Source organism: Tachysurus fulvidraco, chromosome 12 (assembly GCF_022655615.1).
Source record: "Tachysurus fulvidraco isolate hzauxx_2018 chromosome 12, HZAU_PFXX_2.0, whole genome shotgun sequence".
NCBI classification, from domain to species: domain Eukaryota; kingdom Metazoa; phylum Chordata; class Actinopteri; order Siluriformes; family Bagridae; genus Tachysurus; species Tachysurus fulvidraco.
In genome coordinates, this window is record NC_062529.1 from 6,508,340 (window position 1) to 6,524,100 (window position 15,761).

General features: G+C 41.3%; 1 protein-coding gene across 3 annotated transcripts in view; it reads left to right on the forward strand.

Moving 5' to 3' along the window:
• The window catches only part of eif2ak4 (eukaryotic translation initiation factor 2 alpha kinase 4), a 57,107-nt gene that overhangs the window by 38,447 nt on the left and 2,899 nt on the right, over window positions 1-15,761 (forward strand). For 2 of the 3 annotated variants that reach the window (XM_047821243.1, XM_027173723.2), the window contains exons 28-37: window positions 245-418; window positions 3,157-3,291; window positions 3,399-3,506; window positions 3,623-3,751; window positions 8,083-8,169; window positions 8,934-9,043; window positions 9,167-9,225; window positions 11,944-12,047; window positions 12,791-12,859; window positions 14,585-14,629. In XM_047821243.1, coding sequence (XP_047677199.1) covers window positions 245-418; window positions 3,157-3,291; window positions 3,399-3,506; window positions 3,623-3,751; window positions 8,083-8,169; window positions 8,934-9,043; window positions 9,167-9,225; window positions 11,944-12,047; window positions 12,791-12,859; window positions 14,585-14,629 — 1,020 coding nt within the window. Of the gene's footprint in view, window positions 1-244; window positions 419-3,156; window positions 3,292-3,372; window positions 3,507-3,622; window positions 3,752-8,082; window positions 8,170-8,933; window positions 9,044-9,166; window positions 9,226-11,943; window positions 12,048-12,790; window positions 12,860-14,584; window positions 14,630-15,761 lie in introns of those variants that run through there. The other variant, XR_007144486.1, reaches the window with a different exon arrangement.

The window sequence follows — 15,761 nt, forward strand, 5'->3', positions numbered from 1 at the left end:
TGGATGTTTCCTTTTAGTTAGAATTGTGATTTATTATCTGAATAATTATTTCTGCTGCAGTACATCAGGAATTTAAGCATTCACTCATAATAGGATGACCGTTCTGTAACTGCGTGGTGATTTAATTCGGCTCTCTGCACATCCGAGGTCTGCTCAGGGCTTTATTGGATAATTATTCAGGAACGAAGACGGTTCGTCGGTTTTTATAGGTTCCGCATGTCTTCCCACCATAAACCTTTTTTAGTTGCAGGTGCTTTATAAGTTCATAGAGCAGAAGGGAGAACTGCGGGAGCTCAGTCCGCTCATCAACTCTCTGACCAAACAGAAGACTGCTGCAGTCTCCCTGCTAGCCAAGCAAGGCTTTAAAGATCTGGAGGAACTTACGGGTCTGCTCAAGAGACTAGGAGTTAAAATACAGGTATAACTATTAACCGTGATGCTCTGCTATTACAGTCTCACCAGCAAAGTTTTTCTCTGTGACTCTATGTAGGATCGTAGGGAAATATAATAGGGGCTACTAACTTTTTCCCGCCCACCAAACAAAAAACAAGCAGTGGCAGATTTTTTTAAAAACATAATAAGATAAAGTGTATATATAATTGTATAAGCAGTACTATAAATGTCATTTACATACAGAAATAGTTGCAAAATGTTTAAGGCCCACAAATAAGGTGGTCTTGTGTTCATAATGTCAGTCATGATAATAAATAAGTCTAATTTGTTTTTTTGTTTTTTTTATGGACATTCATGCAATTATTTATTCAGCCAATCATGTGGAGGCAACACAATGCAAAAATCATGTAGATATGGAACAGCAGCTACACTTCAACACCATCAAAACAGGGGAAAAATGTCATTCATTCATTTTCTACCGCTTTATCTGAACTTCTCTGGTCACGGCGAGCCTGTGCCTATCTCGGGCGTCTTTGGGCATCAAGGCAGGATACACCCTGGTTTACCACGGAGTGCCAACCATTTGCATGGCACACACACTCTCATTCACTCACGCAATCACACACTACGGACAATTTTCCAGAGATGCCAATCAAACTACCATGCATGTCTTTGGACCGGGGGAGGAACCCGGAGTACCCGGAGAAAACCCCCGAGGCACGGGGAGAACATGCAAACTCCACACACACAAGGTGGAGGCGGGAATTGAACCCTGACCCTGGAGGTGTGAGGCAAACGTGCTAACCACTAAGCCACCGTGCCCCCGGGAAAAATGTCATGTCTGTCGGTGCCAGATGGGCTGGTATGAATGTTTCTATAAATACTGATTTCTAGCGGTTTATCCGAACGGTGCAGTAACGCTAGACATCCAGTGAATGTCAGTTCTATGGATGGAAATGCCAGGTAGATAAGAGAGGTCAGTGGAATATAGCCAAACTGGTTTGAGCTGATAGAAAACCTCCAGTGACTCAGATAACCACTCTGTACAATTGTGGTAAGCAGAAAAGCATCTCAGAATGCACAACTCATCGAAATTTTAGGCAGATGATCTACAACAACAGAAGAGCATGATGGGTTACACTTCAGTTAACCAAGAACAGAAAGCTGAGGCTGCAGCGGGCACAGACTCACCAAAACCGGACAGAAGACTGTAGCCGTCTCTGCTTAGTCGCACAGACAGAAGGGTCAAAATTTGGCACCAACAGCATGAATTCATGAATCCAGTCTGCCTTGTGTCAACAGTTCATGCTGATGGACGTAGTGTAATGATGGTGGGAATGTTTTCTTGGGTTTTGAATGCCACAGACTATTTCACTATTGTTGCTGACCACGGGCATCTTTCCTCAGTCACAGTTTACCAAATTATAATGGCTTCTTTTAGCATTATAATGTAACTTGTCCCAAAGCAAAAGTTATCTTTATCTGCTTTATGAATTTGGCATGAGGATGGCTCCATGTGGACAGCCTGGAGTTACTTGGGTGTGCTGTGGAGACCATGGAACTTATGCCGCAGTTGGTTTAGCACTCAGGTCTCCATCATTAAACATTTGATGTCTGTCAGGAAGGAATTTATGTTAAATCTTTAATGGATTCAGAAATGACGCTGATGCTAATACTTATTTGAGCATTTATATAAGTATGTATATAAGTATTTATGGGGGCACGGTGGCTTAGTGGTTAGCACGTTCGCCTCACACCTCCAGGGTTGGGAGTTCGATTCCCGCCTCCTCCTTGTGTGTGTGGAGTTTGCATGTTCTCCCCGTGCCTCGGGGGTTTCCTCCGGGTACTCCGGTTTCCTCCCCTGGTCCAAAGACATGCATGGTAGGTTGATTGGCATCTCTGGAAAATTGTCCATAGTGTGTGTGTGTGAGTGAATGAGTGTGTGTGCCCTGCGATGGGTTGGCACTCCGTCCAGGGTGTATCCTGCCTCGATGCCCGATGACGCCTGAGATACAGTAGGCACAGTCTCCCCGTGACCCGAGAAGTTCGGATAAGCGGTAGAAAATGAATGAATGAATAAATACAAGTATTTTGTATGAACTTCTACTCAAAAGCTCCTGTAAAATCAGTTCACTTGACTATATACAGTTGTAGAAACACATTATTTAAAATCACATACTCCGTTGTCATCCACATGAGGATGGGACCCATTTTGAATCTGTTTTTTTCCTACATCATATCGTCTGAGTTTTTGCCTCTAGCGTTCTCATTAGGGACGAATATACATTTTTAATTTTTAACTCATCTTTTTTTATTCAGAATTTTTATATTCTGTAAACCTGCTTTAAGACAATGTCCTTTATTAAAAGTGCTATACAAATAAAATGGACATAAATAAACAATAAATTGAATGTTCTTCCTGGTTGCCAGATCTGAATCCATTATCCATCCACCTTTGGGATGTAGTAGAATGGGAAATGTGCAGCATGAACATATTTAAATTGCGAGTTTGTGTGATGCGGTCATGTCAACATGGACTAGAATCTCAAAGGAATGTTTCCAAAATCTTGCCAATAATAACGGAGCAAAAAAAAAAAAAGAGACATAACCCATTATTGCTATAGTGTTCCTAACCAAGTGCTCTGGGAGCGTAAGTAATGACTATATACTGTATAGCATGAGGACTTAACGGTTCTTACATTTTAATAAATAAAAGATATACTGTTATACTAAGGAGGTGAACTTTTTTTTACTGGGTTCCAGGTTGTGGTCAATCTGGGCCTTGTCTACAAGGTGCAACAGCACTCTGGGGTCGTCTTCCAGTTTGTGGCCTTCATTAAGAAACGCAAACGCACTGTTCCTGATATAATAGCAGCTGGAGGACGTTATGACCATTTGGTAGGCCAAACATGCACAGACTACATAAATGACCTGTAATGAGTGCTGTCTCTTTTTACAAAAAAAAAAACTACTTTTCAGAAGCTTGCTTTTGACTCCCCATTCAGATGCTGGACTTTCTTGGACCAGCAGCCGCTGTTCCCGTGACCTCGGGATTTGGAGCGAGTATAGCTCTCGATAAAATTTGCTCCGCCGTGGCAGCCATGGAAGAACCGGTGAGATTGGTGCATCCATTCCTCTGCCTGAGTTCTCTCGTAGGGTGTTCACGATCGCGCCCGTCTCTGATTGGCCGTCTCGTCTCTCTTCTCTCTCTCTCTCTCTCTCTCCACAGCCTCCTGTAAGCTTGTGTGATGTGCTGGTGGTCCCTGTAGGCCATACGTCAATGAGCAGAGCAATTAACGTCATGCAGAAGCTCTGGACTGCTGGAGTGTCAGCTGATTTGGTTTACGACGTGTCACAGGTCAGGGGTTTTGACATTTTGACTAAGGATTCAGGGGGGTGTAATAATCACACGCCTGCCTCGCTTTAGGATGGACAGTTTTATTAGTTACATCTTATTATTCAGCTACTCCACTACAGCATATTCAATAACTACAGTACAATTATCTCTTTAGACACCGCGATAAAGCTAAAACCGACTTTATACTGTATGAATTTTCAGGGAAGACAAAAATCGCACGTCGAAATAGAATTTTGTGCTTATATCGTTAGATGCTCTTCATTATATAAGCCTGCAACAGGTTTTTATTACTCTTTAATATTTGAAAATATTATGCACCCAGGGGGATTATATAGTGATATTTAATTATTGGTGAACGATTGATTATATGTTGACTGTGTGTGGTAGCGGGTTAGTACTAATAGTGTTGAGAATAGTAGTGTTCCATACGGTTGCCATGGCACTGTTAAATTCTGCATGTCCATAGCACTGCCTCATCAGTGCCAAGGAGCTTTGCCTCACCATTACACACCCAAATTACTCACACCCGCATTATCTCCCAGATATTTATTAACCAATAATTTATTATTGCTATCATATTCATTTTGTTTTCCATTATATGTCTGCAGTTGCTATGTTGGCTTGCATTATTTTTTTTTCCGCTGCTCATTTTTACTAAGATTTTATTTATATGCTCTATTGTGTACCTTGGCAGACTCTTAACCTCAAATCACTCGATTTTTTTTTTTGGTCTCGACTCTTGAGTCCAAAATCAACACTATTTAATTGTCTTTTTTTTTTTTTTTTTTTTTTTCCCTCCCGTTATAGTTTTCTTGACTGGAAAGGGATTATGTTCATCCAAAATATGACTGTGCTCTGAAGTAATAGTTCTGACACACATATATACAGTGAGATACTTGTATCATAACAGAGGTAGACATTAGCAGCAGGTTAATCATTAAAGAAAGGGGGGTGGATATGATGACACTCCCAGGCTTATCTACTGCTAGACTGTTCACATGAAACTCTCGCAAAATGTTACCACTTTTAAAATAATGTTTTTGAGTTTTTTTAATCTCGTTACCGCCCGCTTTCGAAGGAACTCTGACCAGGACGTCAGTCCTCCCCACAGCCCCTTGCAAAATATTTGACTAATCCTGCCAGGTTTATTTATATATTTATAACAGTAGAAACTAATTTTTGTTAGAAAGCAAATTAAAAAAAAAATGCCATGTAATGTTGGTTCTAGGTTCAAGGGTTCTAGTATCTAGAGCAGGGGAGTTAAACTCAGGCCCACGGTGTAATTATATTTGGCGCGCGAGATCATATCAAATGTGCATTACAGCAGGCTAGCCACATGCTCCGCTAATACTACAAATCCCAGAATGCCTTGCCACTGTATTGACGCGTAGTCACGAACAGCAAGCACCCATCATTCTCTGTTGACAGTCGTTAACAACCAGGTTACAGTCACATCGGGCAAGTTAATTCCCCCCTCCATAAAAATGGCCAAACGAAAGATGGACAATAGGAGCTTTCAAGACAGGTAGGAGGCAGATTATCTGTTCACGTATATAAAGGACAGACCTGTTTGTCTTGTGTGCTAACGGAGCTAACGTGTCTGTAACGAAAGAATATAACATAAGAAGACACTATGGAACGAAACATCATGAGAAGTGTAAGGACCTGGACGTAAAGCAGAAGCTCCAGAAGGCGGAGGAGATGAAAAAAAGTCTGGTTTCCCGAAAGACTATGTTCATGAAAGATAAATCAAAAAGTGAAGCTGCTGTAAAGCTTTATTGTGGCAGCAGAGATCGCAAAATCTGCCCTTTAATGAGGGAGAGTTTGTCAAAAAGTGTATGGTCAAAGTTTGTGAAATGAACACCACTGATGTGGCTTTTATTTCAAATTTAAATTCTTATGTGTTTGTAATAACAAGCTCTGGTTGTTCCAAATCCTGTGTTTAAGCAAAACTAAAGTTTGTTTCCATTTGAAAAAGGTTGAACATTACAGTACATATCAGTTGCAGTTCATTTTTCAATAAATATTCAGTTTGGCCCGAGACTTTATCTCAGTTTTATATTTTGGCCCACTGTGAATTTGAGTTGCCAGATGCCAGTGTAACAAGATAATCAGTGTTCACCTCACTTCACCTCTAAGTGCTTTTAATGTTATGGCTGATCTTAAACCCATGCACAAACACTGAAGGTGATGGATGCAATATGGTGCTACATAGTATTAGTATTATGCCAGGATTTTCCTTTAAATATAATGTGAAACAGAAATGGTACAGTACTCTTTGGCAATGTGAACAACTTTCGGAGCGGAGCAGTATATCTGGTTCGGTGCGAGTTCAGAAACTGATTGGGTTATAAAAAGAGGGCATGTCTCTGCCAACGACCATCACAGCGACGTAGCCAAAGAGGCCATGTAAAGATGGAAGGAAGTCTTTGCAGTTTAGTGGAAGTTTAACTTAAGTTAATAAATAACTTTCTTTTATGTAGTTAAAAGGTGACAATGTGTGGCATGAACAGAGCTGAGGTCTTGTTCAATTTAACCTTAAGGGAACGCTTTTAAATATCAAATCGGAAGAATTTTTATTTTCTAAGAGGCTGAACGTTCACTACAGAGCTACGGCTGTTGGATGGTCAGTGTGATTGTCTGGCTGTGGCTAAGGGTGCTGAGTGCAGCTCTGAGCCATGCTGCACAGTATGACGTCTGCACCACGGTCACTGGGCCAGACGCAGACGTCATACTGCAGGTGTGATCAGAATAAATCTGCCCCCAGACACACACATCGTATGCATGTGTGACGTACACACAGACACATGTTCACCAGAAAGCCGAGCACTGGACAGTGTGAAAATACAGGATTACCTTGTCCTGAGAGTCTGTGGATGTGTGGTTTAATGCTCTTTCCCACCTTTGTTGGTTAGTTAGCTTATTTAGGTAACCTCTGTTACTTACTGAGAAAATTGTCATTTAAGTGAAGTATTCTATTTTAAATAAAGAATGCAAGATGAGGATGTGAGTTAAGTAAGTAAGGGATGTGAGTTAAGTAAGTAAGGGATGTGAGGTAAGTAAGTAAGGGATGTGAGGTAAGTAAGTAAGGGATGTGAGTTAAGTAAGTAAGGGATGTGAGGTAAGTAAGTAAGGGATGTGAGGTAAGTAAGTAAGGGATGTGAGGTAAGTAAGTAAGGGATGTGAGGTAAGTAAGTAAGGGATGTGAGTTAAGTAAGTAAGGGATGTGAGTTAAGTAAGTAAGGGATGTGAGGTAAGTAAGTAAGGGATGTGAGGTAAGTAAGTAAGGGATGTGAGGTAAGTAAGTAAGGGATGTGAGGTAAGTAAGTAAGGGATGTGAGGTAAGTAAGTAAGGGATGTGAGGTAAGTAAGTAAGGGATGTGAGGTAAGTAAGTAAGGGATGTGAGGTAAGTAAGTAAGGGATGTGAGGTAAGTAAGTAAGGGATGTGAGGTAAGTAAGTAAGGGATGTGAGGTAAGTAAGTAAGGGATGTGAGGTAAGTAAGTAAGGGATGTGAGGTAAGTAAGTAAGGGATGTGAGGTAAGTAAGTAAGGGATGTGAGGTAAGTAAGTAAGGGATGTGAGGTAAGTAAGTAAGTAAGGGATGTGAGGTAAGTAAGTAAGTAAGGGATGTGAGGTAAGTAAGTAAGTAAGGGATGTGAGGTAAGTAAGTATGCATTGTAAACGTACAAAGGATGGAAATTTAGAAAAAGAATAAGGATGTAAGAATATATGTAATATGTTTTGGTGTTGCATTGATATCTGAAAGCGAAGGTACGTCACGGTGAGTTACCTGTTCAGACCTGAATGTTATGATTGTCTATTTGATGCTTTTCCTACCCAAACATGGTACTGTTCGGTGCATGTCCATTTTTATGGAGCTAATTGGAAAGTGGGCCACACTTGTGGTCTTATCAGGCTCTCTTACGTGTGTCCTTGCTGCTTGTCAGCTGAGTAACAACACTCCCCATACGACTTCCCGGTAGTGGCTCTTAACATGCTTGTGCACTGATATCCATCTGCCTTTTACACGAAGCTAACGTAAAGTGGATTCAAGAATCTTTTTCGAAGTGTAGTATTTAAAAACTACTTAAGATTCTACAAAGGAAACGGACCATACTGGACAAATAACCAGAATTTAAATAGGAGATCTTTAACCAGACTCAAAATCACAAAGCAACATAGTCAGCACATACTGTATTCTTTCCCTGTAAATACCCAGAAACTGGGACGTTATCAGTATGTTGGTATGCGAGCGACAGGTTTAGATGCACTGCTGTTTCCTGTTTAGACCGACCGAGGAGAAATAATAAATATTCTCTCTGTGTTTCAGTCTCAGGAGGCGCTTCTGGATCACTGCAGGCTTGCAGGCATTACATCCATGGTCCTGGTATCTGATAAAGAGGGAACCTACGTAAAAGTAAGCTGCAAAAACATAGCATTTCTATCTGTCTATTCTAGAAGAGTTCTAAGTGCATGGCTGCCCGAAACAGATGAATTCTGCCTGAATTCTGTCAAAGTAAAAAAAAAAAAAGTATGTAAATATAAATATTTTTTGGACACTTTTTAATCTTATCTAGGGTATATTCCTGAACAGAGCTTGTTTAGTAACTCTGGTAGTTTAACAAACACAGTGGTAAAAGCAGTCAGTGTGCATGAAGAAAGCTTACTGGAATTTTCTCACGTAAAAAGGAAACCTATGGTGAAAAAGAAACGGTGGCTTAGTGGTTAGCATGTTCGCTTCACACCTCCAGGGTTGGGGGGTCGATTCCCGCCTCCGCCTTGTGTGTGTGGAGTTTGCATGTTCTCCCCGTGCCTCGGGGGTTTCCTCCGGGTACTCCGGTTTCCTCCCCTGGTCCAAAGACATGCATGGTAGGTTGATTTGGCATCTCTGGAAAATTGTCCATAGTATGAGAGTGTGTGTGCCCTGCGATGGGTTGGCACTCCGTCCAGGGTGTATCCTGCCTTGATGCCAGATGATGCTCCCCGTGACCCGAGAAGTTCGGATAAGCGGTAGTAAATGAATGAATGATTGCATAAGCTAAAAGATGACAATGAGGTCATGGATCTCTGGTGAGCCAAGGTATGCATGTAAGGGCTAAACGGTGCACTTACTGTATACTTCCAGAAACCTTCGTTATGGCTGTAATACAAACGTCACATTAAGCCTTTTCTGTGCTTTAGGTGAAGTCTTTCGAGAAGGACCGTCAGTCAGAAAAGAGGATTCCAGAGTCGGATTTAGTGGATCACATCATCCAAAAATGCCGGACCAAACTATCTGATGAGAGAAGTCGGTAAGTATCGTTCCTCTGTGGCTTTAGGTTTTCCTTTATTTATCTCAGGGTTTGGCAGCACAAATGTAAACTAAGCAAACAGACACTTGTTTAACTTCAATGTTATCTGCTGATTTCTCCCAGAGAGGTATCAGAGGGAGGGTCTCTCCAGAATCCCAAGGGATCACTTTTGTTAAACTCAGGTATCTACTTTCATATTTCTGTTGGTCTTTGTTGTTGTTTTGCCTGTTAAGCTGCATGTAAGCTTAGATAGACCACACACAGCTAAACACCTACTTTGTTTGAAGGTCGTTAACTTTTAGGGCAAAGGCAGCACCGTGTGTACGAACAGACTGTTTCTTCCTCACTTCTTTATCCCCAAGTGATTAGAAATAAATACACTTTTACTCTCCTTATTACGTCTGTGAATGAATACACACAAAGTAAAGATTGGGCGAATGAGGGAAATAAAGGCAGGTATGAATGAAGGAGGGAATTAAGGAAATATACTGTAGGAAGACAGCGTCGATTGAGGAGAATGAACAAGTAAAGAAAAAGTACAGAAAGGAAGGATTGACTGGGGATCATACAGTGGTGCTTGAAAGATTTCTGCATAAATATGAATTAAAGCATCAATGGATTTTTACACATGAGCTTAAAGTAGACAAAGAGAACTCGATTAAACAAACAAGCCACAAATATTGTATTGAAGAAAATGACCCTATATGAGTCGCAAAAGTATGTGGACCGCTAGAATTAGCAGTTAATTCGAAGTTTGGTGTTTTCAATCAATGGGACGAAGATCAAGCGTGAGCGAGCGCACTATTTTATTTAAAGAACATAGATCTTTCGAAGTCAGATCTTCACAACACGTTTGTGGAAGCACACAACGGCACTATAAAGGGTCATTTCTGGTGTTCTCAGAAAGAGTTGTTGTTCGCCAAGCTGGAAAGGGTTAGAAAATCATCTCTAAAGCGTTTGGACTCCACTAATCCACAGTCAGATTGCATACAGATGGAGGGGATTCTTACCCAAGATGATTCTTACCCTTTACTGGAGAGATTGTCTAACAAAATCCACTTCAGTTGCAAAGACACGTAATCAGAACTCTGATCAGTAATGGTTTGCAGGGTTGCAAAGAGAAAACTACTACTCTCTGGGGGGGAAAAAACCATTGCTGCCCATCTGTGGTTTGCTGATTATCTCACTGACAAGCGAGAAGTCTATTAATGAGACCAAAATAGAACTTTTATTTTTTTTTTTGTAGACGAAGAGGGGTTCCCTTTTGAGTCCGGTTCCTCTGAAGGTTTCTTCCTCATGTCATCTCAGGAAGTTTTTTCCTTGTTCATTCGGGATAGATAGAAATAGAAATTTTAAACGTCGTCATTTTAATTCTGAATTTTTATATTTCTGTAAATCTGCATTGGACATTGAATTAAATGTTTGGTTTAAATGAGAAGTGAAATGGGGGCACGGTGGCTTTAGCACATTCGCCTCACACCTCCAGGGTTGGGGGTTCGATTCCCGCCTCCGCCTTGTGTGTGTGGAGTTTGCATGTTCTCCCCGTGCCTCGGGGGTTTCCTCCGGGTACTCCGGTTTCCTCCCCCGGTCCAAAGACATGCATGGTAGGTTGATTGGCATCTCTGGAAAATTGTCCGTAGTGTGTGATTGTGTGAGTGAATGAGAGTGTGTGTGTGTCCTGTGATGGGTTGGCACTCCGTCCAGGGTGTATCCTGCCTTAATGCCCGATGACACCTGAGATAGGCACAGGCTCCCCGTGACCCGAGAGTTCGGATAAGCGGTAGAAAATGAATGAGAAGTGAAATCTTTGGGGAAAGGAGGTCACTGCATTCCAGCATAAGAACCTAAAGCCAATCTGTGAAACACAGTGGTGGTAGTGTTATGGATCGGGTATTACGGATTGGCCTGTTTTGCTCTATCTGGGCCCGGGCGGCTTGCCATCGTCGACGGAGCAGGAGAAAGCATAAACTCACAGCAGCGTAAAGTACACAGTCCTGAACTTTATCCAACAGAAACATCATTGATGAATCTGAGGCAAACAGATGATCTGAGGAAACCAATACACACTGAAACCCAGTGTGTAGGTACTGAAATAAAAGGGTCACATACTTTTGCCAATAAGGAATCTGTTATAAATAAAGGAACAACTATAAAATTTTCCCCATTGGTTTAAGTTGATCCTCTTTGTCAATGTTTAGGACTTATTTACCCAAAAATATCCAAAATTCTAGAGTCCACAAACCTTCAAGCACCACTTTATGAAGGAAGGAAAGAAATGAAAGAATAAAGATATCAATTAAGGAAGAAATTTTGAATGGAAAGATAGAGTTTATTCTGCCTTTAAAATGAGCTTTATATCTTAAGAACAAGTGGTTGTGAATGGTTGTAGGGTTTATATAGAGCTGCCGTCATAACCAGTAGCTAAACTGATTATGGTCGTAGGGTTTATATAGAGCTGCCGTCATAACCAGTAGCTAAACTGATTATGGTCGTAGGGTTTATGTAGAGCTGCCGTCATAACCAGTAGCTAAACTGATTATGGTCGTAGGGTTTATATAGAGCTGCCGTCATAACCAGTAGCTAAACTGATTATGGTCGTAGGGTTTATATAGAGCTGCCGTCATAACCAGTAGCTAAACTGATTATGGTCGTAGGGTTTATGTAGAGCTGCCGTCATAACCAGTAGATAAATTGATTACATTTTGGATTTAATCCCAACAGGCTCAACGTCTCAGCAAGCTCAGAAGTCTGGAATAATGTTTAGTAGCATCCTTGTTTCACGTAGGGGTTTTTGTGTCCTACAAATTAGTAACAAGGTGGACTAGACTCAGTGGCATCCCTGACCGTGCCGCTGGCATCGAGGTCTACTCGTTTTTTTAACAAACTGTTCCATGTGTCAGGGTTGTCCGAGCAGCACGGGGGAGGCGCAGCAATGAACATGAACGTGAACCTTGTTACGCCTGAGAAGGTTTCAGCTAGCACACGACGCCGTTACGAGACACAAGTAAGAAATTTCACCCGAATCTCAAGCCAACAAAACACCTTGTAGATTCTGACCGCGTTCATGCGTAAATAAAAGCACTTCATCTTCTCCCAGCTCCTTCAGTGCCTTCTACTTAACCCATGCTCTAAATAGTAAACACTGCACTTAAAACTCCTTCTCTTCAAGTCCTCACACCACGCTTAGATCAAAACAAAGTGATAACCTTCTAGCTCTACAGCTCTTGCATGTCCAGAGGCTGTGAGAAACACCAGCTGCCTCTGTGGCGGAATTAGAGGGTAATTTGGCATAGCTGCATTCGGCAAGGGATTAGGGAGCATTAAGTGTCCTTTGTTCACACACACACACACACACACACACACACACACACACACACACACACACACACACACACACACACACACACACACACACACACACACACACACACCCTCCCCCAACCCAAAAGTGTAATCAAAGTATTACTAAAACTTCTCCTGATGTGTATTTAGAAGTCTTTGTAAATATCTCTCAACAGTGCTGTTTGATTTAGCTTTATCTCACCATGAAAATAGCCACTAATACCGACATTGCCTTCGAACAATAAATAATTAAAAAAATGAAACGGGTTTCTCCTGAAGTGCGATGCGAGACAGACTGACGTAAACACTCATTGCTGTATGCTGTATTTTTCTACAGGACTTAAGTATTTACGTGTTTATTGTAATCAAGGGAGAAACGTTTCCTTTCTCTCTCCACACTTCCAGATACAAACCAGACTGCAGAATCTTGGCAACAATTTGCAGAACAGGAGTAACGACATCGAGGTGCTTGCTGTAAGTGAAGAGTTTTCTGGTTTTCTTTCTAATTTTTAACATTTGGGATTTTTTTTTGCATGAAAATAAGCTCATTTGCTACATATATATATATTAATATAATTATTGTTATTTAAGCTAATAAAAATGAATAATCCAAATTAACCATAAACCTTATGTATTGTTAGATTTTTTCTACACAGAGGTATTTAATATTGGTAACATAAAATGATGAGAAAAGGCAATATGTTGTTATTTTCAACTAAAAAAAATTTTGCTTTGTACCTTGTGCCTCATTTCCTCTCTGTATTGTGGTTTCCCTCAGTCTAAAGACATGTTTGGCGTGCGCGTATGTGTGCATGTATGTGTGCGTTAATGCGAGGGCGAGCGAGGGCGTGAGGGTGGGCAAGATCGATAGTGCGAGTGAGGGCGTGGGAGGGAGGGAGGGCGATTGAGGGTGGGCAAGGTCGAGTGAGTGAGTGAGGGTGGGCGAGATCGATAGGGCGAGTGAGGGCGGGTGAGTGAGTATGTTCATATGATGGATTGTCTCCTGGTGACCACGTGTGGCCACATGAGTTCATTCATATAAACACTGCATTCGAAATAAGGGTAGCAAAGGGGCAAAATTGCAAAGGCCAGTTTTGAAAGCCTCTTTAAATCAACCCCTGGAGTCTTGCTAAGTTAAGTTTCTAATCATAACTGCTCTTTAAACAAACTCTTTCCATCAGGCTCTAAATCACTTGTATATTTTGACTGATTATGGTTTTATGGCCAATTTAATTTTCAGTATTCACGTTTTCAAAGCCTACACTTTACATTGCCTACATTGTTCAGACATTGCAGCATTTAGTACACATAAGTCTGCAATTCACATTCAACTCAGGATCACAACTTGTAGCCCAGCCTTGAACCAATAATACCCCTTTAAAGTCAAATTCCTGTTCATTACTGACCACGACTTACTCTCCATTGGCCTCAAATCAACACGGATGTGCAGAGCTTAAAAAAAGTAGTACTTCCTTTTTAATGCCTATATAGGGTGTGTATACACAAGTAACTGCAATAAACATAGATATGTTTTTGCTTGTTAAATCTAGAACCTTGACTGTACTGATGATGAGGAAAATATACATCACTCATCGCAGTCAGAGTAGCTTGTTGCTTCATGGAGGACACGGAGACGTCCATTTTATATATAGACCGGTCCGAGATAAAAAGTCTTGTCATTCTTTGAATTAACACTGATAAAAGAAGCGTTTTAGTGGCATCTATACTAGATAAGTAAAGCTCAGATCAGTGAAAGGTGGAGGAGGAAGTCTCATGGTTTGGGGGATGTTTTCCTTAACGTTTGCATGTCCCCTGACACAAAGGGTTGGGGTTAGGTAAGGTTATAACAATAGCAATGCAGCTCCAAAACAGTAAACACTTTGTCCTACTCAGTCGTGTTTATTTTATGTGTGATCTGAGATTTCAGTAGCAAGCAGCATAATCATCGCACTGTTCGTCCATTAGTCTGCGTGCAGTACAGGATTATGTTTGTGTTACCCGCTCTGTACGGTAGCTATATTCCGATACTATTTTCAAGCATCGTGCGATCGAAGAGATACTAAGACACTTTGGGAACTTCCTGTGAACTGGTACAGCGTGTTTGTTCTGTATGCTGATAATGTGTGGTGTTTACTAAGCACATCCTAGACAAGACTCCATTGTATCTGCAAACGTAACACTGTTTCCCTTTACTCCTAGGTCGACTTGCCTAAGGAAGCGCTCATCAACTTCCTGTCTCTGGAGGTTTGTATCTGCTAGCTATTATAATGAGCTGTTGCAAGTAAATAAAGGAATTCCAGGAGAACAGAGAGGGAGGGTGGGAAAGGCTTTGGTGGCACATAAACAGGAAAATGGAGGGGATCCTGTCTGGAACGCAGAGTCTATAAGGAAACCTGTCTTGGAGGTGTCTGCATTCTTGCTGCGAGGGAAACCCCTGGGCTTTAGCTGCTTTTCCATTTCATTCTCAGCACTGACTCGGCCACTTGACTTGAGGAGAAGGAAAAAGAAGGAGTTTGTCCAGCTGCCAGAATTGGGTGGTGAAAAAGAATCCCCCGGTCTTTGTTTGAATAAGAAAAAAAAAAAAAAAAAAAAGAGTAGAGCTTATGTGGTTTCAAGAAGTATAAGTCCAGATGAGAAACGTAAGCGAACGCAGTCTGACGTACTTACACCAAATGAATGGATGTCTTGTCCCGAAACGCACATAGACCAGTGGCGCATAGGAAACTATGGGAAAAAACGACGTGGGTTTAAAGCACTAAACAATACACAACGATCAAACCTATACCCTTCAGGAAACCAGACCTGAAGGTGACTAATTGCAGCCGCTTATGAAAACACAGCACCTCATTTATTGCCCTTTCTGTGTAAATATGTACTCGTGTTACTAAGGTGCTAGTGAATAGTTATGTCTAGTGCTTTAACGCCTAATAAACCTAAGCACTCAAATACACTTTAATTTAGCCCTTTATGCTCGCTGAGCGGTATAATAGATGGAGGAACTGGTCCAAAACTGTCCTTAGTTTTCCTGACACTTGTATTAGAACATTTGTGGGTGAGAGTTTATATAAGGAATATACACACTCACCGGCTTCTTGAGCTATAGTAATACTAGATATCAGACTGCCCCGTACACACACACACACACACACACACACACACACACACACACACACACACACACACACACACACACACACACACACACACACACACACAAACACACCATTTTTTTTCTCTCAGAACAGCCTTATAGTTTCTTGGCATTGGTTCCACAAGAAATGGAAACATTCCTTTGAAATTCTGGTGTATGTTGAAAGGATCGCATGGCTGAAGTGCTACAGATTTGCTGCAGAGCGAGACCCCCACTCCATCACAT